At 44.2% G+C, this 25,167-nt stretch overlaps 2 protein-coding genes across 2 annotated transcripts in view; both read left to right on the top strand.

The window, feature by feature from the left end:
• Window positions 1-999: 999 nt before the first annotated feature.
• PRSS46P lies at window positions 1,000-23,787 on the top strand. The gene is made up of 5 exons (XM_011222897.3): window positions 1,000-1,092; window positions 3,982-4,159; window positions 4,337-4,596; window positions 5,633-5,805; window positions 23,309-23,787. The coding sequence occupies exons 1-5, from the start codon at window positions 1,011-1,013 to the stop codon at window positions 23,561-23,563; spliced, it is 948 nt and encodes a 315-aa protein (XP_011221199.1). The 5' UTR covers window positions 1,000-1,010; the 3' UTR covers window positions 23,564-23,787.
• Window positions 23,788-23,861: 74 nt separating this feature from the next.
• Window positions 23,862-25,167, top strand: part of PRSS50 (serine protease 50) — a 6,217-nt gene continuing 4,911 nt past the window's right edge. Inside the window, exon 1 of the mRNA XM_002912836.3 lies at window positions 23,862-23,907. Coding sequence (XP_002912882.1) covers window positions 23,862-23,907 — 46 coding nt within the window. The remainder of the gene's footprint in view (window positions 23,908-25,167) is intronic.

Raw genomic sequence — 25,167 nt, 5'->3', positions numbered from 1 at the left:
GAGGGCTGTTGGGTAGCTTCCGGGTGGGGCTCTAACCAGCAGTCCTGCCGTGAACCGTCTCTAATAACTGGCCCGCTGCATCCTTGCATGACTGTGTCTAGGGCATGCAAGTAGGAGGGTGGGTGCAGGTTGTGGGGTAGGCACATACTCTGCTTTACTAAGTGATCCCGAAGTGCCCCGCCACGGCAGCCTGGTGCATCCACACCCCTGCCCCCCAGCAGTGTGCCAGCAACCTTGTTACCCCACGTCCTCGGCAACACTGGTGACGGGGTGGGGCAGGAGTGAGCAGTCCTAATGGACAGTGTGAGGAGCATGGGATCCCTGCGGGGGGGACATCAGTGAGGTGCTGGGGAGCCGTCCCAAGATGGCGTCTCTTCTGCTGGCTCATGAAGACACAGGCCTGCAAGCTGCTTCCTCTCAGAAAGTCATGTTCCCAGGCCCAGAACACCTGGCCTCCCTCCACCCCGGAGCAGAGCCTGTGGGAGAAGGGAAAACTCTGGCTTGGGCTCAGGCAGCCCCCCGCAGGAACTAGCCACCATCCCCTTCTAGTGCCTCAGTTCGCACACCTCCAGGGTGCCCTCAGAAGGGTTTCACGAGGGGGACTGGACTGCGCACTGGGGTCTACAGGTGCTGTAGTGGGCTCAGGATTGGGCACACAGGGGCGCCATCAAGGTCAAGGCTGAGCCCAGGAGGCACTGTCACGGGCCAGATACCAGGTGCTGTCACAGGCTCAGGGCTGAGCCCCAGGACCATCCTTCCAGGGAGAGGCCTGATAGCAGCATCCCATTGTGACCCTGGCGGGCCCTCGCCATGACCACATTGTCTCCCGCTTGGGATCCTGCTTTTGCCCCAGCTGGGTGAGCCCCCGACCCTGGGACAGTGGCCCAGTCCCTGCTACCATGAATAAACAAACCATGAGTTCTAGAATTTTCACACAGTGGAGACGCCCAGCCCCACCCCACCCCCACGTCCCATTATAAGGACCAGTGCAGGCTGAGCACCTGCTAGCCATGGAGTGTGGACCAGGAGATCTTCAGAGTCTCCCATCTTCATTTTCCTCTGCCAGACTTGGGACCCCTCTGTATTTCGAAGGTAGGGTTTAGGGACAGGGGAGAGAGGCAGGAGGGGTGCTGTCCTCGGGCCTACATTTCTCCGTGTCCTGACGGCACAACCTCACCAGCCTGCATGGTGCTCCAACCTAGCGACACAGCCGGTGTCGCAGCAGTTCCGGTTTACAGGGTGGCCATGACCACAAGGGAAGAGCCTTGTTAGGAACTGGGGAACAGGGGTGCCTGGGTGGCTCAGTCGGTGAAGCGTCTGCCTTTGGCTCAGGTCATGATCCCAGGGTCCTGGGATCGAGTCCCGCATCGGGCTCCCTGCTCAGCAGGGAGCCTGCTTCTCCCTCTGCCTGCAGCTCGCCCTGCTTATGTGCTCTCTCGTGCTCTCGCTCTCTCACAAATTAATTAATTAATTAAATCTTAAGGGAAAAAAAAAGAAATTGGGGAACAAGCTAACAGCTGTGGACCCGATGAGCTCGTTTGGGAGGTGCAATCTAGGAGAACCAGGACTTGGGATGACAATGGGAGGTGTGAGTGACTGCTTAAGGCTGCCTACCTAAGGTCTCAACCCCCTGTGAGCTGGGCTTTGCAGGGTCCCCATTTCACGAGAGGAAACTCAGCTCAGGGGACTTCAGTGACTTGTGGAGCCAGGATTCAACACGGGTTTTCAGGACACTCTTTGGGGTGAAACCTTTGGGCCACCGTGTGACAGAAGACCTCTTGGGTCCCCACGCTAAGCAACCACATGTGATCTGGTAGGGGTGGCCCTGGCTCAGGTGACCCGCCCGCTGACCATTGTGCCGCTTGGCAGAAAACATGCTGGCATGGCGTCTGTGAGTAGGGACATGTCCCCCAACTCAGGGACCTTCCCTTTTTTTCCCCTCACTGAGCACCTCCCCTTCTCAGGCCTGTGCCTTGTAGAATGAGTGAGTGAGCGAGTGAGTGTTCTCCTACTCGGGGCTGCCCCTACAGAGCGGACTGCGGCGCCTGTGATGATGTGGGAGTGGGGGTGGGGACCTGTGACCTTACAGAGACAGAGGTCGTGAGTCCAGACACATCTTCCTGTCACCACAGGTGAGTGTGGGCCATGACATCAAGGTGCGGCTTGTAAGTGGGAGTGCTGTGACTCCCGGGATCCAAGAAGGGGTACAGTGGGGTCCGTTTGAGCCCCCGAGTGTCCCCTGTGTGTGGGATGGTGGTGCTGTGCCTCTGGCAAGGTTGTCTGCAACACCTCACGCCCCAACCTGTCCATCAGGGCTCCCCCCAGATGTGGGGGAGCCTGGCATGCCCAGGCCGAATCCTGCAATTCGTGTGTAAGGTTTCGAGGAAGGAGGTTGGAGTCGGTGTTGTTTGGATGTGAGTTCCGAGGAGGGCAGTTCTCTGAGCCTGGGGAACCCACGTAGGGTGTGGCGCGCAGAGGCAAAGCCCACGCCTGCCCCTAGGACTGTCACTTTTTAGGTGCAGGAGTCCATTCTGCAGAACCCTGGCTCCACAGGCCCACAGCTTTGTGAGAAAGGAAAGGGCAAGCCTCTGGGACTCCTCTTTCCTCCTGGAGTGGGACAGTGGCCATTGGGCAGGCTGTAATCTGAAACAAGGTAGCCATAACCCCACCACAGTATATGAGGGGAGCTGGAAATGTGGCTCCCCTCTGGGGAACATAGGGCAGCAAGCCATTGGACAGGGACACGAGCAAGAATGGAGCAGCGAGAGAACGAGACAAGACAAAAGTCTGTGGGGGCTAATGAGGGTGCCTGTGGATCCCTGTGGAAGGCCCTGGTTGAGGGTAAAGGTGTACAGCCACGGAACTCTGTGGCAAGGGAGCTGGCCGTCTACATGTCCTTGTACCAGAAGCCCTGGGATGTGGTAGAATGGTTTGGGGGGGATTTCTACGAAGCAGGGCCCACTAGGTGTTTCTGCTAATGTATATGGACCACCCTAGATTATTAGCCTTGTCTGTTTATTAAGGGACCCCTCCACCAGCATCAAGGACCCTCCCCAGGCAAGGACAAGCCTTGGTTACTGCTGCTGAGTCCCCGATGCTTTGTTTGGCAGGCACACTGAGGGGAACAGACTTTCTGGAACCACACCAGCTTCTGACGGGTGTAAACGCATGTCAAGCTTTGCCTCTGTGAGGCTCCATGACTGCATGTTAACAGCTTGTTGGCCAGCCCAAACTTGACAGCAGGCTATATACATAAAAAAAAAAAAAAAACAAAAAACCAACAAAAAAACCAAAAACCTTTTTATTTGTCTTTCATCTTGGTCTTCAACCTTTGCTGTAGAATTTCTCTCCCTTTCCTGTCCTCAGCGATGTTCAGTTATTAAACGCCAGCCCAAGATGGTCCACTTCAAAATATCAGGCTCCAGACCAGTTCCGTGCAGTTCCTTCTCCTCCCGCTCCTGCTGCTGGGGACAGGGAGGGGCAAGGAGGGGACCGAGGAGCATCTCTACTTGCTTCCGCTTCCTCTGAGGGTCACAGAGAGCACCCCCCGGGGGGCGGGGCTGGGAAGGCGGCCCTGGAGTCCTACAGCGCAATGTCACTGCCGTCCTGCTCACTTATGCTCCCTCACCTACCCCTTGACCGGCAACTCACCGCTCCAATGAGTCTCCTGCTTTACCCCCCTAACCATCTGCCTGTGTAAACGAGCGGACAGAGATCAATCCTAGGGTGGTGGCTCCTAAGGAACCCTGGAGGGGCTGGCTGGTCCCCCTTCTTTGGCGGATTGCTTTATCACGTGGGGCACTTGCTGCCTCTGGGCCTTTGGTTGCCATCGTTAGGGCGGTAGGAAACGCCCTCGGCCACCTGTGCGATGGCTGGAATGTGGCTCTGTCTGCCTTGATGGTCTGCTGTGTATGGTGGTGGGAGGGCTCCTTGAGAATCCGCTCGGAGCTGGCATGGTCCCCTTTCCACCTTTCTTCTTAGAACCCTGGTTCCAGACCTGCGGTCACACCAACATCGCCTGCAAGATGGTGAAGGGGAGGCTGGTGGAGGTAGGCAAGTGGCCATGGCAGGTGAGCATCCTGTTCCTGGGCGCCTACATCTGCAGCGGCTCCCTCATCCACCACCAGTGGGTCCTCACGGCGGCACACTGCCTGCAGAGGTCAGTCCGGGCAGCCGGCCGGTCCCAGGGGCTTTGCTTTCTGGCCTGGGGTGGGGGCTGTAAATCTGGGGATCTGGGACTAGGGTCCTGGCTGGGTTTCCCTATGCTCAGTCTGTGTCTCTCCAACCACTCGCGGCCTTGCTGCTGACAATCTGCCTCTTACCCGGGGCCCTGCAGATCCAAAGACCCCAAAATGTACTCCGTGAATGTGGGAGTCCAGCACCTCCCAGACAACGGCACTCAGCTCCTACTCACCCGCATTGTGATTCACGAGGATTTCCGCAACCTCATATCCCAGGACATTGCCCTCCTGAAGCTCAGGGACCCCATCTCCTGGTCCCCCCTCATCCAGCCTGTCTGCCTACCCAACAACAGATTCACGCCGTCTGTCGGAACCATGTGCTGGGTCATCGGGTGGGGACGTAAAAACGCTCGAGGTGAGTGAAGGCAGGCAGAGGTCCCAAGACACTGGCCTCTTCAGGACACAACTCCAGCATGGGCTCATTTGTTTATTCCACCTTTAAAATTTTTTTTACTTATCTACTTGAGAGAGAGAGAGAGAGAGCAGTGACTGGGGGGTGGGGAGGCAGAGGGAGAGAGAATCCCAAGCAAGCTCCAAGCTCCATGTCCAGGAGCCCAGTGTGGGGCTCGATCCCACGACCCTGAGATCATGACCTGACCCAAAATCAAGAGTCAGATGCCCAACCCACTGAGCCACGCAGGCACCTCTCATTCATTCATTCATTCATTCCCTTATTCACTTGTTCCCTCCATCAGCAAACGTTCCTGAGCGATCACACATGCTGCCCACTATTCTGATCTCTGTCAATAGGAAGATACACATGGTGCTCTCGTGTAAGAGACACACACAGCCTGCATGAACTTCAGTTGCCAAAGTGAAGTTGAATCCAGTGCCAAGCCCTCACCTTGTAGCATGGCAGGGAATTGATCTTTGGCTGTTAATGGGGTTCTCTGTCTCAGGAAGCATCAAGACATTGGGCAGCCTTCATACATACTTGTTACCGCCAGGCACCAATAATCCCTGGACATCTGGCCTCCATGGGGGCCACCCTCAAGTCCTAGAATCTAGGAGTGTTTGTGGGATCCCACCTTCCAGGGGGTGGTGCACTTGGGGCTCTGGGGTCTTGACATCTTGCCAGGTAGCCATGGAGCAGTCAGTGCTCAGCCTCCACCCTCATGAAACCTGAATTATTGGAGGAGTCTCTCCTTGTCCTCATTCAGTGCCTAGATGTTGCTCTGAGACCCTGGGGATACTTTTGCTTCAGTCTTTTTAATGAGCTTAGGATTTTTTTTTTCAAAAGTCAGGCTGTGGGGATGGGGCCTTTATAAATTACCATCCCAGGAAATGGCCCTGCCTCCCACCCTAGTGAATCTGGACAACTTCAAGACGGAGGTGTGCCAAATAGTTGAAGGGATGACAAGGCAGGATCTCTCTCTCACTCTCTCTCTCAGTCTCTTCAGTAACCCCAAAGACCCCCTACAGTCTTCAGGAGGTGGCTGTCAAGATCATAAACAGTGAAACCTGCCAAGAGCAGTACCAGTTCCTCTTCTTGAAGGACCAGAAGAAGTTCATTGGGAAGGACATGCTGTGTGTCAGCTCGGAATGGGGCATGGACTCCTGTCAGGTGCGGGGTGTGTGGCCCAGGGCAGGGAGAGGGCTCTCAGGGATCATGTCTTCCTTTTCATAGGGCACTGCGTGACCTTATGAAAATCTCCTTTCCTTGGCCTTCAGTTTCCAGTCTGTGAAATAGGGCAGAAAATATTCTTTGCGCTTGTCCAGAATAATGGTAATAATGGCAATGCATCTCAGGTCTTTATTTATTTTTGAGAGAGAGAGAGAGCAAGCGTGTGTAAGCACGTGCAAGCACAGGGAGCGGGGGAGGGGCAGAGGGAGAGATTCTCAAGCAGACTCCCTGCTGCGCAGGGAGCCCAACGCAGGGCTGAGTCCCATGACCCTGAGATCATGACCGGGGCTGAAATCAAGAGACATACGGTCAACCGACCTAGTCACCCAGGCGCCCTAGTTTTCAGTTTTCTCATATCACAAACTGCTGGATAGTCTCACACATAATCTCCCTATTTACATGTTCCAGAATTTCTTGACAGGATGTGTCCTGCAAGGAACTGGTGGGTCATAGGCTGTGCATGCCTTCATCTTTAATAGTTATTGACAAATTCTTTTCCATAGTGATTATAAGAATCCATATTCTTCTAGCAGTGTTTGAGAATTCTGTTGTTCTCTGTTGTTGCCAACATTTTTGGTACTGGCAGACTATAACATGTTTTCCATTCTGTTAGATGAGAACAGAGCAATAGTACGGCATTTTGGCTGCTGTGTGCATGTTATACATCTTTTCACATACCCGTTCTCCACTCGTGATTCTTCTTCTATGAATCACTTTTTCAGATAGTTTGCACATTTTTTATTGTTTGTCTTTTTTTTTCTATTATTTTTTATATTTTGGATACTGGTTCGGTTTTCATTGCATATATTGCAGATATCTTGTCCCAGTTTTTCATTATGTTTACACCGTCCTTTGCTGAATAGCACTTTATGTTTTATTGTCGTCAAATGTAGATCCACGTTTTCCTTTCTCGTTTATGCTTTTTTTTATTTTTATTTTTTTATTTATTTTTTTTAATTTTATTTTATTATATTGTGTTAATCACCATACTCGTTTATGCTTTTTGCGTCTTATTTAAGAAATCTTTCCTTTTCCTGAGGTCATAAGGACATTTTCCTATATTTTTTTTTGTCAATGGTGTAAGATAGAGAAAGGACTATTTTTATTTCTTTCCTCGTGTGGACTTTCATTTGTCCCAATGACATCGATTGCAAAAATCGTTTCCTAGATGTAAAATATGACATCATATACATAAAATGTGGAGGTGGTGAGGAGATAAAAATGTAGTGTTTAGAATATGTTCAAACTTAAGTGATGTTAACTTAAAATAAATTGTTTTATACATAGGATGTTATGAACCTCAATGGTAACCACAAATCAAAAGCCTATAATAGATACACACACACACACACACACACACACACATACACTCACACAGAGAAAGGAATCCAAGCAAAACACTAAAAAAAGTCATTAAATCACAAGAGAAGAGAACAAGAGAGGAAGAAAGGAACAAAGAAGAACTATAAAAACAACCAGATAACAATTAACAAAATGGCAATAAGTATATAACTATCAGTAATTACTTTAAATGTAAATGGACTAAATGCTCCAATTGACTGAATGGATGAAAAAAAGCAAGATTCATTTATATGCTGCTTATAAGAGACTCACTCAGAACTAAAGATACATACAACCTGAAAGTGAAGGGATGGAGAAAGATATTCTGTGCAAATTGAAGCAAAAAGAAAAAAAAAAGCTGTGGTGGCAATACTTATATTAGACAAAAGAGATTAAAAAAAGACCCTAATATAATAAAGAAGGGTGTTACATAACGATAAAGAGATCAATCTAACAAGAGGATATAACAATTGTAAATATCTATGCACCTGATATATGAGCACCTAAATATGTAAAGCAAAATTAACAGACATAAAAGGAAAAATTAACAGTGAAACAATAATATTAGCTCACTTTAGCACATTACTTACTCAATGAGTAGATTTTCCAGACAGAAAATTGGTAAGGAGGGGCGCCTGGGTGGCACAGCGGTTAAGCGTCTGCCTTCGGCTCAGGGCGTGATCCCTGCGTTATGGGATCGAGCCACGTCAGGCTCCTCTGCTATGAGCCTGCTTCTTCCTTTCCCACTCCCCCTGCTTGTGTTCCCTCTCTCGCTGGCTGTCTCTATCTCTGTCAAATAAATAAATAAAATCTTTAAAAAAAAAAAAAAAGAAAATTGGTAAGGAACTGGTGACTTTGAACAACCCACTAGGTCAGATGGACTTAATATAGTATATATGCTGAATGTTTTATATATATTATATATATGTGTGTGTGTGTATATATGTGTATTACATGTGTGTGTTATATATATATTCACACACACACACATTCCATCCAAAAAACAGCAGAATACACATTCTTTTCAAGTGCACAAGTGCAGATAGAACATTGTCTAGGATAGATCACATGTTAGGTCACAGAAACAAATTTCAATGAACTTCAGAAGATTGAAATCCTATCAAGCATCTTTTCTGACCACAACAGTATGAAGCTAGAAATCAATTACAAGAAAAAAACCTGGAAAAAATGGAAATGTGGAGGCTAAACAACAGACTTCCAAATAAGCAATGGATCAATGAAGAAATCAAAGAGGAAATTTAAAAAATACCTTGAGACAAATGAAAATGGAAATATAATGGTTCAAAATCTTTGAGATGCAGCAAAAACAGTTCTTTTTAAAAAATTTTTGATGTTTTTAATTTTAATTCCAGGATAGTTAACAATACAGTGTTATATTAGTTTTAGGTGTGCAATATAGTGGTTCAACAATTCTATGCATCATTACGCAGTGCTCATGATGGTAAGTGGATTCTTAATCCCCATCACCTATTTCACCCATCCCCCCACCCACCTCCCCTCTGATACGCTTTATTTTAAATGAGTACCCTCAGTTAAAGTTACTATTTTTTTCAACGAGAACATTTTTTACTTGAAGCATATTTCAGAATACGTGGTTCTAGAAGATGTATATAAAACATTCCATCCAAGAAAAATAGAATACACATTTTTCTCAAGTATACATAGAATCCCCTAATTAAGTCACAAAAAAAGACATGATAAATATTACAAATTTAAGACTGAAATCCTGCCAAGGGTATTTTCCAACCACAATGGTATAAAACTAAAGATCAACAATAAAACGAAACTGGAAAATCTACAATGTGAATATTAAATATTTAATATGTCAATATTAAAAACAACACACTACTGCACAAGCAGTGGGTCAAACAAGAAAAAAAGGGCAAGTCAAAATATGTCTCAAAACAAAAGAAAAAACACTATTCTAAAACTTATGGAATGCAGCAAAAACAGATGTTAGAGTGAAATTTATGCTACAAATGCTTGTATTAAGAAAAAAGTTCAAATAAACAACACTACACCACAAGGAACTAGAAAAAGAAGAGACTCAGCTGAAATTTAGTAAAGGAAGGAAATAACAAAGAAAAATTAGAAATAAATAAAATAGAGACCAGAATAAACAATAATATAACATTGAAAGTAATGACCAGTTTAAAAACAAAAACAAAAGAACAAAATTGTCAATGCTTTGACTGAAAAGCAGTTCTAAGAGGCAAGTTTATAATGCTGCAAGCCTACCTCAAGAAACAAAATCGCAATTTAACCTTACACCTGAAGGAAAGAGAAAAAGAACAAAGCCCAAAGTTAGTAGAAGGAAATAATAAACATTGGAGTGATATAAATAAAATAGAGACAAAAAACAAACGAACAAACAATAGAAAAGATCAATGAAAGGAAGAGATGGTTCTTTGAAAAGATAAAATTGATAAGCCTTTAGCCAGACTCATCAAGGAAATTAGAGAGGGCTCAAATAAACAAAATCAGAAATGAAAGAGAAGTTCAACTAACACCACAGAAATACAAAGAATTAGACAACTGTGAAAAATAATACACTAAGAAATTGGACAACTAGAAGAAATAGATAAATTCCTAGAAACATACAATTTTCCAAGAATTAATCAGGAAGATATCAAAATTTGGAACAGGCTGATTACTAGTAATGAAAGTGAATCAGTAATCAAAAAACTCCCAGCAAACAAAAGTCCAGGACCAGATAGCTTCACAGGTGAATTCTACCGAATATTTGAAGAAGAGTTATTACCTATTCTTCTCAAACTATTCCAAAAAATTGAAAAGGAAACAATGATTCCGAATTTATTCTATGAGGCCGGCATTACCCTGATACTAAAACCTGACAAAGACATTACACAAAAAGAAAATTACAGACCAATATCCCTAATGAACACAGAAGCAAAAACCCTCAACAGAATATTAACAAACTGAATTCGACAATAGATTAAAAGGATCATTCACCACGATCAAATGGGATTTGTTCCAGGATGCAAAGATGGTTCAATATCTGCAAATCAATCAACATGATACACCACATTAACAAAAGGATAAAGATCATATGATCATCTCGTTAGATGTGGAAAAAGCATTTGACAAAATTCAACATCCATTCATAGTAAAAACTCTCGGCAAAGTGTGTTTAGACGATACCTCAACATACCAGAGGCCACATATGGCAATCCCATAGCACACAATACTCAATGGTGAAAAACTGAGAGCTTTTCCTCTAAGGTCAAGAACTGGATAAGGATGTCCACTCTTGCCACTTTTATTCAACACAGTACTGAAGTTTGAGCCACCACCATCAGACAAACAAAAGATATAAAAGGCATCCAAATTGGCGAGGAAGAAGTAAAACTGTCACTATTTGCAGATGACATGGTGCTATATATAGAAAACACTAAAGACTCCAAAAAACTAACAGAACTAATAAAGGAATGCATTTAAGTTGCAGGGTACAAAATGAATATACAGAAATCTGTTGCATTTATATACACTAATAATGAAATAGCAGAAAGAAATTAAGAAAACAACTCCATTTACGATTGCATCAAAAAGAATAAAATACCTAGGAATAGATTTAATCAAGGAAGTGAAAGATGTGTACTCTGAAAACTATAAGAAATTGAAGACGACACAAATAAATGGAAAGATATACCATGCTCATGGTTTGGAAGAATTCATCGTTAAAATGTCCGTATTATCCAACACAATCTACAGATTCAGCTCAATCCCTATCAAAATACCAACAGTAATTTTGACAGAACTAGAAAAAAAATCCTGAAATTTTTATAAAACCACAAAAGACCCAGAATAGACAAAGCAATCTTGAGAAAGAACAAAGTTGGAGGTATCGTAGTCCCAGATTTCAAGCTAAACTACAAAGCCAGAGTACTGAAAATGGTATGGTACTAGCACAAAAATAGACACAGATCAATGGAACAGAACAGAGAGCCCCCAAACAAACCCATGCTTACATGGTTAATTAATCTGTGACAAAGGAGGCAAGAATACACCATGAAGAAAAGACTATCTCTTCAATAAATAACGTTGGGAAAACCAAACAGTTACATGCGAAAGAATGAAACTCGACCACTTTCTTACACCATACACAAAAATAAACTCAAACTGGATTAAAGACCTAAATGTAAGACCTCAAACCATAAATCTTCTAAAAGAAAACGCAGGCAGTAAACTCTTGCACAGCAGTCTTAGCAATGTGTTTTTGAATCTGTCTCCTCAGGCAAGGCCAACAAAAGCAAAACTAAAACAAAAACAATACAATTGGGACTACATCAAACTAAAAAGCTTCTACGCAGTAAAGGAAACCATCAACAAAATGAAAAGGCAACCTACGGAATGGGAGAAAGTATTTGCAAATGATATTTTCAGTAATGGGTTAATATTCAAAATATGTAAAGAACCCATACAACTCAATATCAAAAAACACCCCAAACAAAAAACCCCAACAATCTGATTTAAAAATGAGGAGAGGACCTTAAAAGACATTTCTTCCAAAGAAGACCTACAGATGGCCAATGGACACATGAGAAGATGCTCATCACTGATCATCAGGGAAACGCAAATCAAAACCGCAATAAGGTATCACCTCATGCCTGTCAGGATGGCTAAAATTAACTACACGAGAAACCAGGCTTCGGTGAAGATGTGGAGAAAAGGGAACCTCTTGCACTATTGGTGGGAATGCAAACTGGTGTTGCCACTGTGGAAAGCAATGTGGAATTTCCTCAAACAGTTAAAAAGTAGGACCACTCTATGATCCAATAATTCCACTGCTGGGCATTTACCCGAAGAAAATGAAAACGCTAATTAGAAAACATATATGCATCCCTACATTTATTGCCTTATTTACAACAGCCAAGCTATGGAAGCAGCCCAAGTGTCCATTGATAGATGAGTGGATAAAAAAGACCTCCAATGTGTTTTTGGACTTTTTTCTTTTCTAATAAAGGTGTTTAAGGCTACAAATTTCCCTCTAAATACCGCTTTAGCCAAATGCTGTATATTTTAATATGTGGCATTTTTACGGTTATCCAGTTCTAAATATTTTCTATAATTCCTATTCTTATTTCATTTTGACCCATGAATTATTTAGAGGGTTTTTTTTTCATTTCCAAATACATGTGTGCTTGTTTGTTTTATTAATGATTTCTGACCCAGTTGTCGTGTGGTAAGAAAATTGGCTCTACGGTGGTACCAGTGATAGGGAATATGTTGCAACTTGCCTAGTGGCCTGGTATGTGGTTAAGTTTTTAATGTTTATTTCATTGTTTTCTATTTCTCTTAATTTTTCTTCTGCTTCCCTTGGGCTTGATTTGGTTTTCTTTTTCTGTCTTTTTGAGGAAGAAGATTTACTCTTTCTAGTTTTGTGTTTGAAGTTTTTTTTTTTTTTTTTTTTTTTTTTTAAAATTTTTTTTTTTTTTTTGACAGAGATAGAGACAGCCAGCGATAGAGGGAACACAAGCAGGGGGAGTGGGAGAGGAAGAAGCAGGCTCATAGCAGAGGAGCCTGACGTGGGGGCTCGATCCCATAACGCCGGGATCACGCCCTGAGCCGAAGGCAGACGCTTAACCGCTGTGCCACCCAGGCGCCCCTGTGTTTGAAGTTTTTAAAACCATGAAATCTCTTTTAATTAAATGTGGTTTCATCTCTTAAACTTTGTACTGTTGTGATTCCCTTATGACTACCTTATTTTTAAAAATATATAGCGTGATTTGAAAGGAAATGCATGGATTTCCTTAAAAAAGTAGTACATAAATGCAAATATTGGAAAATGAAACTTTCTTATAATCAAACTACCTAGAAATTTCTGCTTTAAGTTGTTTAGTTTCTATCCTCAACACTTCTTTCTATACATATATGAAACTCTAAAACAGTTTTAGGGGTTTTTTTTTCTAGTTTTTATCTTTAATGAAAGGCTGAACTATACTTTTATTCTCCAAATTTTTTACTTTCACTTGAAGTAGATCTTGAACTATCTTGGACTATCTATATAAACACATTCCATTCTCCTTGAATACTGAACAACAATTCTCTCATATTGGTATGTCATAATCTATTTAACCGTTCTCTTATTGATAGACATCTGAACTCATTTCAGTATTTTTCTTCCATGCCAGAGTAAAAATCTTTTTTTCATAGGTCTTTGCACATTTGTTCAAATATTTCTCTAAAAGAAATTTTTAGAAGTGTAATTACAAGATGAGTTGTATGCACATTTAAAATCTTAAAAGATATTGACAAATTAGCCTTCTCTAATATTTGATCCATTTATATCAATACCAACAGTATATGAGCGCTCCTTTTTCCAAGTCATCACCAGCATTAGGCATTATTATTTTTATTTTAACTTCTTGTTCCTCTGATAGATGAAAACTTTTATTCTTGCCTTAATTTCATGAACTGGGGCAATTTTGTAAATTTTGTAAAATTAAATAGGAAGTCTCAACTAAGTCATCACATATACTGTGTATCAGGATTCAGAGGAAGTTGTGTGACTGACATTCCACAATGTGTGTGTATCAAAGGGTCAAGAGGGGTAGAGTGGGAGGTGATTTTAAGAGGAGGATTTCTCAGGAGAGAGCTCGCTCTTCCCCCTCTAAGGGCTGGGGGGATGCCTGTCCCACCCTCAGATCTCCTGGGAGGGGTTTCAACAAAATCACTCAGACAGTATGGTGTTCACCCACTCGGGGGCAGAGTCTGCTGTCCGTGTCCCCAAGATCCAGACAGCAGGAACTGCCTGGGGGATGAACTGGTTCCCCTGCCTCCTCACCCCACTGCTTTAACCTTGGCAGGTTCAGAAAACTGGGGTTGGAGGGGGTGCCGAAGGAGAGGAACAGGGAAAGCAGCCCTGGCTTCCTCCTTCCCAGGCCTCCTGCTTGCCAAAAGCCCTAGACAGCAGTGGGGAGAAGTTTGACTTTAAATCAAGTCTGGCATTGAGATTGTTGTGTGGGAATGGATATTCTGATGTCTGAACCGAGATACATTTAAGTGACTGTGTCATCTTAGCGACCATGATCACATTAATCACAGGGAGCAAAAGCCTTCTGGTTCTGCCCAAGTTCTTAACCCAGGGTCAGGGAAAGAACTCAACTTCCAAATAAATGGTAAAAGAACAAAGGGAGTCCAGATTAAGATGCCTGAGGTGTTCAGTGGACCATTTACACCTTTCTCTGTCCTTTGCTCTGGATTTTCTATTAAACTACTTTTGTTTTTATTGATTTATAAAAACTCTGGATATTACATCCTGTAGTAATTATTGGTAAAGGAACATCATGTCTTTTTCAATTTAATTTAAAATGACTTATAAATATATATACTTTTTATATAAACACGCACACACATAGACACAAATATATATGGAGAGAGAAAATATAAAACAAATACAGTAAAACATTAACAATTAGTAAATCTGGGTAAAAATATTATACTCGCGACTTCTTTGTGAGTCTCAAACTATTTCTTTCTTTCTTTTTTTTTTTGTTTAAAGATTTTATTTATTTATTCAACAGAGATAGAGACAGCCAGCGAGAGAGGGAACACAAGCAGGGGGAGTGGGAGAGGAAGACGCAGGCTCATAGCAGAGGAGCCTGATGTGGGGCTCGATCCCGTAACGCCGGGATCATGCCTTGAGCCAAAGGCAGACGCTTAACCGCTGTGCCACCCAGGGGCCCCTCAAACTATTTCAAAATAAAAAGTTATTAAAAACTTTGGGAATTGGGAGTTTTAACCCTTTATAAAATGCTTTACAATATTTTACCCTATTTGCCCATTATTTGCCTTTTTTCGGTGTGGACTTTTTTCCATGGAGTTACTTAAAAATTTGATTTATCATGATTTCCCTTGATGACAGTGTTTTTGTGCTGTGCTTAGAAGAATCTTTCCCACTCTAAGATTATAAAATTATTCACTCCTACCTGTTCTTAATTCTTTAACTATTTTAATTTTGATTCATCTGGAAGGTTGAGAGAAGGAATCTGTTTTATTTTCCTCCAAATATAGCCAGTTATGTAAATAATCTTTTATTGATTACTTAATGGTTTTTTGGGAATGAATTAGAAATGCCCCTTTTAGGGGCTGCCTGGCTGGTTCTGTTGGTGGGGTGTGTGCCTCTTGATCTTGGGGTTGTGAGTTCAAGCCCCACACTGGGTATAGGGCATACTTAAAAATAAAATCTTAAAAAAAAAAAGAAATATCTCCTTTATTATATTCTACATTCCCATCTTATTTTGGTCTGTCTCTGACTCTTGCAGTCTCATTCCTCTGCCAACACCACTCTTAAATTATTGTAGCTCTTTAATTCTTTTTTTTTTTTTTTTTAACGTGGTCAGGCAAGTCCTCCTTCATTATTCTCCTTTTAAAGAATTTGCCTGGCTGTTCTCCCATGTTCATTCCAACTGAATAATCTCAGTAGAATGTCAAAAAGAAAATCATGTGGCGATTTTGGTGGAAATTAAGAGATTAATTTAGAGGAAAATAGACTATTTTGTTCTATTTCTTTCTGTCCAGAGCAAGGAGTTTACAGTTTCCTCTACAAGGTTACTGCACGCTGCTGCTTAAGAATATGCCTACGTGATTTATATCTCCGCTGTGAGCAGTATGTTTTCTTCCATTATATTTTCTGCTTCAATTATATATGTGGTTTGCGTGCATGCGTGTGTGTGTGTGTAACAAGCATCCTTGTTTAAAAATTGGATCTGGTTTATTCTCCTTAATTTTGCAAGTCCAGACACATTATCATCTGCAAACAGTGATCAATTTACCTCCTTCTTTTCAAGGTGTATACTTCTTGTTTTTCTTGTCTATTGCAGCGCAAGAACTATATTCTAGAACAATTGCTCTGTCTTCCGGGAGCCACGGTGCCATTTTGTTTTAAGTGTGTCTGTTGTTAAAGGGCATAAAGCTGGATGCTGGTTTTGTCAGCATATCTGGGAGAATATCCTTTAATCCATTTACCAGGAAGAATGTTTCTTTTTGTTCCCCCTCCTTACGTGTTGGGTTGATTTCTCCCCCCCACTCTACTCTTCCACGGTAATGGTTTAGAAGTTGTCATGTCTCCATGTCATGCTGCTACTGGTCACCTTATATTTTCCACACACATATCGAGACCTGAACGAACAAATAGAGTTAATCAGCGTCTATAACTTCCTTCTCAACAGGACAAGACCTTCCTTCATTTTTACTTTGTTCATTTCCTTCCCCCAGACTCATCCTCTTGTTGAAAATATCTTGTTGAAAACAGCGAGCTGAACTCTTTGATTATATCCAGGGTTTTTAGTTGACTCTCTTGGGCTTTGCAGGTCTACACTCCTATGAGCTGTAATTAGTAATGATTTTGCCTCGTGGGTTTTCACGATGCTTGCTTTCTTCATTCTCTTGGGCACATCTCCCCCAAACCACCTGGAATTTGTAGCTGGGTCTTTTCTTGTTGCTGGCCTTCACGGATGTGCTCCTTTACCTTCATCATGAAGCTCGGTGTTAATCTGGCATATATTGTCTATCAGGGAGAGAGCTGTTCCTTCCTGTTCTGCAAGATCATGTTATTTCAGAAGTGAAAAAAATGTGTTTTCTGCAGCTCTCAAGATGACTCCACGCTCTGATTAGATGTGCCGAGTCAGCCCTGAGAACAGACTCCTCATGTCCGCCTAGACTGTGTGCCAGGATCGTCTTTCCCTGCTCACCGTGTCCTTCTGCTTCCTTCATCTGTCAGATTCAGATTTATAATATCTGTTTTTAGAACATGTTTAATTTGTTTATTCATCCAACAGACGGCCCGTGCCGGGCCCTGGGCCAGGCACAGGGGCATGTGGGTGCAGGGCTCAGGAAAGGAACCGTCCTGGGAAGGAAGTGTCCTGCGTGAACCGTCCACGCAGCATGACCTACCTGGCCTTTGGGTTTTGTTTTCTTCCTCCAATGAGGCTGGGCTCCTTTTTAAGGCATGCTGAGGCAGGCGCCCCCTGCATCAAGACATAGAATGAAGACTGTGCTTCACTTGAAAAATGTTAGCCCCTGTTCTGGAACATCTGAAACAATATAAATGACCTGCTCCTTGCATGCTGGGTGGAAGTTGTCTATGAAACCACGTGGGCCTGCTTTCCTTTGAGGGGTAGGCTGTGGGCCACATTTTACGTTGTTTTGCCCATAGTTATTGGACTTATGTGATTTGCATTTTCTCAGAATTTACTCATTTCATCCAGAATTTAAATCCACAAAGAGGTGGTTACAAACATTCTTCAGATTCTGAAGAAGTATATTTTCCCAGGATGCGGTTCTTGTCTCTTTTCTACTCACACCATGAAGTATTTGCATTTTCCTTCTCTTTCTGTTTTCTCTTGGTAAGATTTACAAGGTGCTTATCTATTCTGTTGTCTTTTTAAGAACAAGAGATTGATTTCATTTCTCGAGGCTATGATTTTCTGCTTTCTAATGCACGGATTATCCTTTTTTGTTTTTATTAATTCCTTTTCAAGTGTCTTGAGCTGAATGTGTGGTCATACATCACTGAGGACAATAATGAATAACTTATTTTCATTCTCTCTTTTTGATGAAAATATGTAGACCGGGACTCTTCTATGTGCAATTCAAGCCCATATCCCAAGGGCTTGGCCACATGTGGTATTCTTATCGCTCTACACAACAATCGTAGATTTTAATTCTGTTTTCACTTAAAACATTTTTGGAAGTTAATTTCTTTTCCTTTGATAGGGTAGTTCACATTTTGTCATGGGCTCTGGTTTTATTTCCTTGTGGTAAGAGAATGTCCACATTTAAGATCTTTCTCTCTCCCCATTATTCTGAGTTCTCTTTTTCTCTGGGCCCCCGGAGTCCAGTTAATCTTCTCTCTCAGGTCAGGGTCCTCACATTATCATCATTGGCTTAATTATCACTGTCTTGATTTTCCCCCTTCTCTCCCCGCAAAGGCACCTACTCAAATCTGTTTATTACATATCTTTAAAGACGTCTGTATCTTTGAAAAATGCAGAGTGTGGCTGTGTGTGTATTTCCATGTGCATAAAGGATATTGTGCTACTTACTCCCTCCTGTGTTTGTTTGTTGAGGAGACTCTGTTAGAGAATACACATTAAATGGCTTTGTTCTTTTAAGTCCCTGCTCCCCCCACCCCCCACATGACCTGTGTCAAAGCTTCTTCCCTCCCTCAAACATCATTTTGGGCAGGCACTTTTAGCTATCACATGCCCTGTCTGATTACAAGTCTAGATTTAAATTGATTTGATTTAAACCTTGCCAAGCCCTACCACATCTCTCTCCTTCAGTGCTCCTGGGAAGGGGGAGGTCCCCACCTTGCCAAACTGTCAGGGATCTGGCGACTGGGGGGCGACACTCTTGAGTCTCCCTTAACTCTCTTTCTACCCCAGCTTTCTTTTCACTTCCATTTGCATGGTCAGTGCTTCTCCATCCCCTCACTTTCAATCTGCACATGTCTTTAAATCTGAAAGTAGTCTCCTGTAGGCAGCGTATAGATAATTCTTGCTTTTTCCTCTGTTCCGTCACCGTATCTTTTGATTGGAGCATTTAGTCCATTTACATTGAAAGTCATTATTGATAGTTACGTACTCATTGCTATTTTGTTACTTGTTTTATGGTGGTTTTTGTAGTTCTCCTCTGTTCCTTTCTTCTCTTGCTCTCTCACAGTTTGCTGGCTTTCTTTAGTGATATACTTAGATTTCTTTCTCTTTATTTTTTGCATATCTAGTATCAGTTTTTTGTTTGTAGTTACCATTAGATTTGTATATAACATCTTCTGCATACAGCAGCCTCTATTAAGTTGATGGTCACTTAAGTTTGGACCCATTCTTTACTCCTCTCCCCCTGACCCAACGTTTTAGATATATGGTGTCATACTTTACATCCTTTTATTTTGTGAGTCCCTGGACTGATTTTTATAGATACAGTTATTTTTACTGCTTTTGTGCTTCCTACTTTTCTTACTCCTGCTTATGGCCTTTCCTTTCCACCAAAGTGTCCCCTTTAACATTTCTTGGTTTAGTGGTCATGAATTCCTTAATTTTTATTTGGGAAGCTCTTTATCTCTCCTTTTATTCTGAGTGGTAGCCTTGCTGGATAGAGAATTGTTGGTTGTCAATTTTTTTCCTCTCAGCGCTTTGAAGATATCATGCCACTTTCTTTTGTCCTGCAAAGTTTCTGCTGAAAAAATCAGCTGACAGCTTTATGGGGTTTCCTTTGTGTGTAATTGTTTTCTTTTCTCTGGCTGCTTTTTAAATTTTCGCTTTTCTACTACTTTTTGCCATTTTAATTACTATGTGTCTTGGTGTGGATTTTACTGGGGACTCTTCATGCCTCCTGGATCTGGATTTCTGTTTCCTTCCCACAGATTAGGGAGGTCTTCAGCTATTATTTCTTCAAATACATTTTCTGTCCCCCCTTTTCCTCTCTTCTCCTTCTTGGATCCCTATAACGTGAATGTTATTACGCTTAATGGTGTCACTGAGTTCCCTTAATCTATTTTAATTTATTATTATTATTTTTCTCTCTCCTGTTCAGCTTGATTGCTTGCCATTACTCTGACCTCCAGGTCACTGATCCATTCTTCTGGTTCCTCTACGATTAATTCCATCTAGTGTATTTTTTTTTAAGATTTTATTTACTTATTTGACAGAGAGACAGCCAGCGAGAGAGGGAACCAAGCAGGGGGAGTGGGAGAGGAAGAAGCAGGCTCACAGCAAAGGAGCCTGATGTGGGGCTCGATCCCAGAACGCCAGGGTCACGCCCTGAGCCGAAGGCAGACGCTTAACCGCTGTGCCACCCAGGCGCTCCTCCATCTAGTGTATTTTTAATTTCAGTTATTGAGTTCTTTATCTCTGATTGATTCTTTTTTATATTTTCTATCTCCTTGTTGAGGGATTCACTGGGGTCCTCCACTCTTTTCTCAAGTCCAGTGAGTATCTTTATGACCATTCCTTTATTATTATTTTTTATTTTTTAAAAAAGATTATATTTATTTATTTGACAGGGAGAAAGAGAGCATGAATGGGGAAGGTGGAGAGAGGGAGGGAGAAGCAGGCTCCTTGCTGAGCAAGAAGCCTGATGCAGGACTCGATCCCAGGACCCTGGGATCATGACCTGAGCTGAAGGCAGACACTTAATTGACTGAGCCACCCAGACATCCCTATTATTATTTTTTTAAAAGATTTACTTATTTATTTTGAGAAAGACAGAGAGCATGTGAGTGGGGCAGGGGGAGAGGGGTAAGGCATTTATTTAGCAAATTTATTTATTTAGTAAATAAATCTCCTTCTCATATACCCTAGGTGTTTTTTTAAACTGCTGCTTCTGTGCTGTATTTCCACGGCTGTTTGTTATGCTGTCTTTTTCAGAGCAGGGGCTCAATCTCCTATCACCCTCTGGCTCTCTCAGAGCTGAGCCACTGATTTTTAAAGTTCTGGTGTTAAGCTCCACCAATTGTAAGTACTCACAAGGTTAGGCCCCTCCACTTTTCAAAGCCAAATGATAGGGGCATTTGTCTTCCCAGAGGGGATCCCCTGCGCCTGGGGTGGGGTCCGCTCCTCTCTCCTTCCTGCACCTGTGGCATCCCACCCCCCCACAGACAGTATTACAGGTCAGTGTGACCCCTGATTGGGTTTCCACCCTTCCTACCCTCTTCGACGTGGCCTCTTCTCTGCACTGAGCTGCGGTGAGTCTGCTCCACCAGGCTTTGGGTCGTTTTCTGATGTGGGTGATTTCTAAGTGTATCCACAGGACGAGGTGAGCCCAGCGTCCTCCTTCTCTGCATCTTCCCCAGAAGTCTCTCAACTCTCTTTCTCTGCTTGTCAAGGTTCAGGGTGTCATATGCTACATATCGACCTCTCGTTGGTGTTGCAGACAGAGTAAATGCCCTATCTTCATTCATCATCTATCTTCAATGCGATTCAGTGCCCTTCACCGAACAGTCATAATTTTGATGGAATGAAGCCCAACACATCTCCCTTCTTCAAGTTTGTGGGCTTTGAGTCTTCTCTTACAACATAGGCTTCATCTCAAGTCAGAGTCCTGCATGGTTTTAATGAGCTCTGGCTTTTTAACTTCTCACATTGAGAGTTTTCATTCCTCTGGAGTTTTGCGAGGTAATATCCAACTTCATTTTTCGTCGTCGGTTTCCCACCATCGCGACAGAGATCTTCTTTCCCAGAGCTTTCTGGAGCGTGTGCTATGTCTCCTCACACGCGGGCATCAGGTTGGCTCTCGGGTGAATGACTGGTCTGTTTTCCTATTTTTATGCCAGTACCACAGTTTCTGTAATTACAGCTTTGGAATATATCTAACTTTCCAGTAGGTCATATCTGCCCCCAGCCTGACTCTCCCATTTGCTCTTCCTTCTCAGGCCCGTCATAGAATTCGTGGACTGTTATCCTTCAGTGTCAATTTTAGAATCAGATTGTCAAGGTCCTGAGAAAAAAATCCATCTGGCATTTTATTTGGAATTGCTTGAGCTTTAGAGATTAACGTAAGGAGGACTGACACTGTTCTCTTTTAAAATTGTTTTTACTCTCTATTGAAGAGACAAAAGAATATTTATAAAACACGTATGGAGAACAAAGAATAACAAAACCAACACCATTACCTCCCTCCCAAGCCTATGAAATAGTGCCGCATTACCAGAAACTCTGAACCTTCCATGTGTGATAATCCCTGAGTCGCAAGCTGTGAGGGCTCTAATTACGCTCTCGTTTTTTTCCTGCTGGCTGGCATTTGCTCATGGCATCTCAACTTCCCTGTGTGTGGGGTGATGTTTTAAAGAGTGAGGAAAGGTCCTTTAGGGTGTTCTCTGTGACAAATCTCTGGGCACATGACTAACCCAGGACCACTCTGAACGACAACCTTGGCTTGGGTTTCCAGAACCACCCACATAGTGTGAATTCGAATTGCAAGTTCCCATGAGGGCAGGTGCTCCCAGTTTATCCTTCTTCCGAGGGCATGGTCCTTGTTTTGGAGGTGTAGCTTTTTGCAGGCTCCCCTCCTTGCGGGGCCCTGGGTTTTACCTTTTATCTCCTGCACCGATAAATGACGCTGTGAAAAACGGAAGCTCAGTTTCACCGGGTTTGGCAAATAGCTTTGGGACCAAAGCCATGTGGGTTTTGCTGACCTCTCTGGGTTTTAGCCCTCCCTTGGGTTTTGGACTCTGAAGAGTCTTTATTTTCTCGCCAGCTCATCTCTGCATTTAAAATGAGAAGTTTTTAACATCACGCACATTTAGTTATCTACAGCAAGGTCAGGCAGGGTATCTGGCCCTCCTACTGCAGGAAGCCAAATGCCGAACACTGGCATTTTTATGTTGTTTTCAGTCGCCTCACCTAAGAACCAAACTATATCTTTACCTTGATGTAAGTCTTCATTTAATTCTTAGGTATAGTTTTCTTATTTTTTTCCTTAAGGGTTTATGTGTTTTCTGTGATTTATGTGTTTATGTGTTTTAAGCGATTATGTTCTTTAAATCTTAGTTTGAATTACATTAAAAATACATCTATGTATATAAATATAAATAGAGAGAGCTGTTTTTCTGACTTAAACAGCTTTTCAACAATACAGAAGAGTATAGAAGTTTAACAAAATCATAAACCCATCATCAGCAGACCTAACAGTTATGACTTTTTGATGCATGCTGTTATAAACATTATTCTTATATGTGCACCTGCTTTGCACAGAGAGAGGGGGCTGGTTTGCATTTCAAAGAGTCACTCTGCAAGCAGGAGTGTAGGAAAGAAGGTGGTCAAGGGTGGCACCTTGGAGGCCCGCCAGGATTTAAGGGAGGACAGAGGTGGGGCCCCGGGGGGTTCTGGTCGGAGACTTAGCAGGGGAATGAGGAGAGAGGCCAGTGTGATCCTGCCCTGGGGCCCCAGGGCAGAGCTTCCAGGCCACGGAGCAGGTTCATAGCCAGGCCTCACTGTCAGGGGCAGCGCAAGCCTAAGCAGCTCTTGCGAAGGATCTGGCTCAAGGTGGGGGGAATTTCCGCAGAGCCAGCAGCGAGGCCCTCCTGCTGCCTCCCTCATGCGTGCCCTCCTCCCCTCCACAGGACAACTCCGGCAGCTCCCTCGTCTGCCAGGTGAACAACTCCTGGATTCAGATGGGGGTGGTGAGCTGGAGCCTGAGCTGTAACCAGCACCGCTTCCCAGGCATCTACACCAGCACTTCCCACTTCACCCGCTGGATCAAGAGGCAGATCTCCGACATGAGGTTCACGAGCAGGGCTGGCCCTGCCTTCCTGAGCCCCGTCGCCCTGACTGGCTACATTCTGCTCGTGTCCTTGGGCTCCCTGCGGCTCCTGTGAGCGGTGTTTCTGGGGCAAGCACTCCCAGAGGCTGCTTCTTCCTCCCTCTGTCTGTGCTCAGAAGACGTGCAGACCCAGGGAGCACGTGACATCAGGACAGCACGCCCTCGGGGGAGGGTCCCAGAGCCACTGGTTTTTAAGTTGTTCAATGAAGATGCTCTTGAGTTTTGTGCCACAGAAGGGATCTTTCTTCTCGACCGTGGCCAGAATCCTTCAGAGCCTCCGCAGCCCCCGGAGGCCCGTCTGTCCTCTCAAGGGGAGCCTTCCCTGAGGGCGCCTCCCTGTGCCAGCGCTTGCCATGTTCCCCCCTCCGGGCTGCTGTTTCCTCTTCTGCCAAATACCGGGTGGGACTCTGTGACCCCTAGTCCCTGGTTAATCATCTCAGCACCCCAGCAACCCCGGGCCCCATGGCCCTCCCCTGGGTCTCTGACCAGCAGTCTCCTCTGGCCTTCCTAAGAGAATTTGTCCTCTTCCCAAGAAACTTGATGACCGGACCTAGATTTATGGACTTCGTTCCAGAACCTGTGAGCCTCTCCCAACCCTTCAGATCCCCCTAAGGGTCTACAGAACCGGACCAGTTCCTTTTCCCTCCCTGGCGGAAGATGACGTTGATGGGGGGAGAAAAAGGGGCCAAGGCAGAGTGCTTGCTGGGATGAATCGTGGGCGGTGATGGCACCCTGAGCTCCCGAGCTGCTTCAGCGACCTCCATCAGGCTCTGGAGCACAAGGCCGGGCTGGCACAAGGGAGCCAGAGCCAGAGTGAAGGCAGCCTGGGGGGACTCCGACCTGGTGGGCCTCGGGTTCAGAGCCCTTGTCCTTCGGGGGCCGCAAGCATACTGGGTATGATTTGCTGTCTTCGCAGAGACTGGAGCGCTGAATAGACAGCCTGAGCGTCTCCCAAGACAGCAGGTCCTGGCAAAAGTTAGAGTGTCCTGACTTGATTTCACGTTCACCTAGAATTTCCCAAGAGCTTTGAACCAAAGCTGCTCATAGGATTTCCCCACGCTGCTTATTAAATGTGTTGTCTGTCTATGTCATTGAGCCATCAAAATGTTCCCCCAATTCCAACATAACTTAAAGTGGCCTTCTGCTCCCAGAAGGGTCTGCTGGCTACCATCACTCTTCCTCTGTGACCAGGAACCTCACCTACACAGTCTTTCCCAAGCAGATGGCTCTGTCAGAGAAGAGCATTTGCTGAAAGAAGGTGGGGGTGGGGGTGGGGTAGGGTGCTGCTTAAAATTATGCAATCTTCAAACATCTTGAAAACCTTTCCAGCCACTCAATTTCAGTGCCCTGGGGCAAAGCCCCAGTGTAGTTATCAGGCTGGGGGGGGCGGGGAAGGTGGGCCGCTTGGAAATCCTGGAGGCCAGCCCCAGGGGTTGGGTCCCATCTTACGGGGGGCAGGATGAAAGCAGGAACCCCGCCCAGGGCAGGGGGCAGCAGGAGCGAGGAGGTGCAGGAACTGCTGCACTAGCCTGAGGGTCTGCGGGAAGCGCCTGGCCACGCGCGGGAGCGAGACAGACGGGCCACGGAGGCAGAGGCGTGGTGGTGCGGGCAGAAGGGAGGCCAAGTCCGTGGGGGCGCCGGGGCGGGGTGGGGAGGCAC

The sequence above is a fragment of the Ailuropoda melanoleuca genome, chromosome 4 (assembly GCF_002007445.2).
Source record: "Ailuropoda melanoleuca isolate Jingjing chromosome 4, ASM200744v2, whole genome shotgun sequence".
NCBI lineage: Eukaryota > Metazoa > Chordata > Mammalia > Carnivora > Ursidae > Ailuropoda > Ailuropoda melanoleuca.
Note: the sequence above shows the minus strand (reverse complement) of the source record. Positions and strands in the feature narration are given on the sequence as shown.

Coding starts and splice junctions, on each gene's coding strand:
- PRSS46P (XM_011222897.3), top strand. CDS start 1,011: ATGGAGTGTGGACCAGGAGATCTTCAGAGTCTCCCATCTTCATTTTCC. Junction 1,093..3,981: donor GACCCCTCTGTATTTCGAAG/GTAGGGTTTAGG, acceptor CTTTCTTCTTAG/AACCCTGGTTCCAGACCTGC. Junction 5,806..23,308: donor GGGGCATGGACTCCTGTCAG/GTGCGGGGTGTG, acceptor TCCCCTCCACAG/GACAACTCCGGCAGCTCCCT.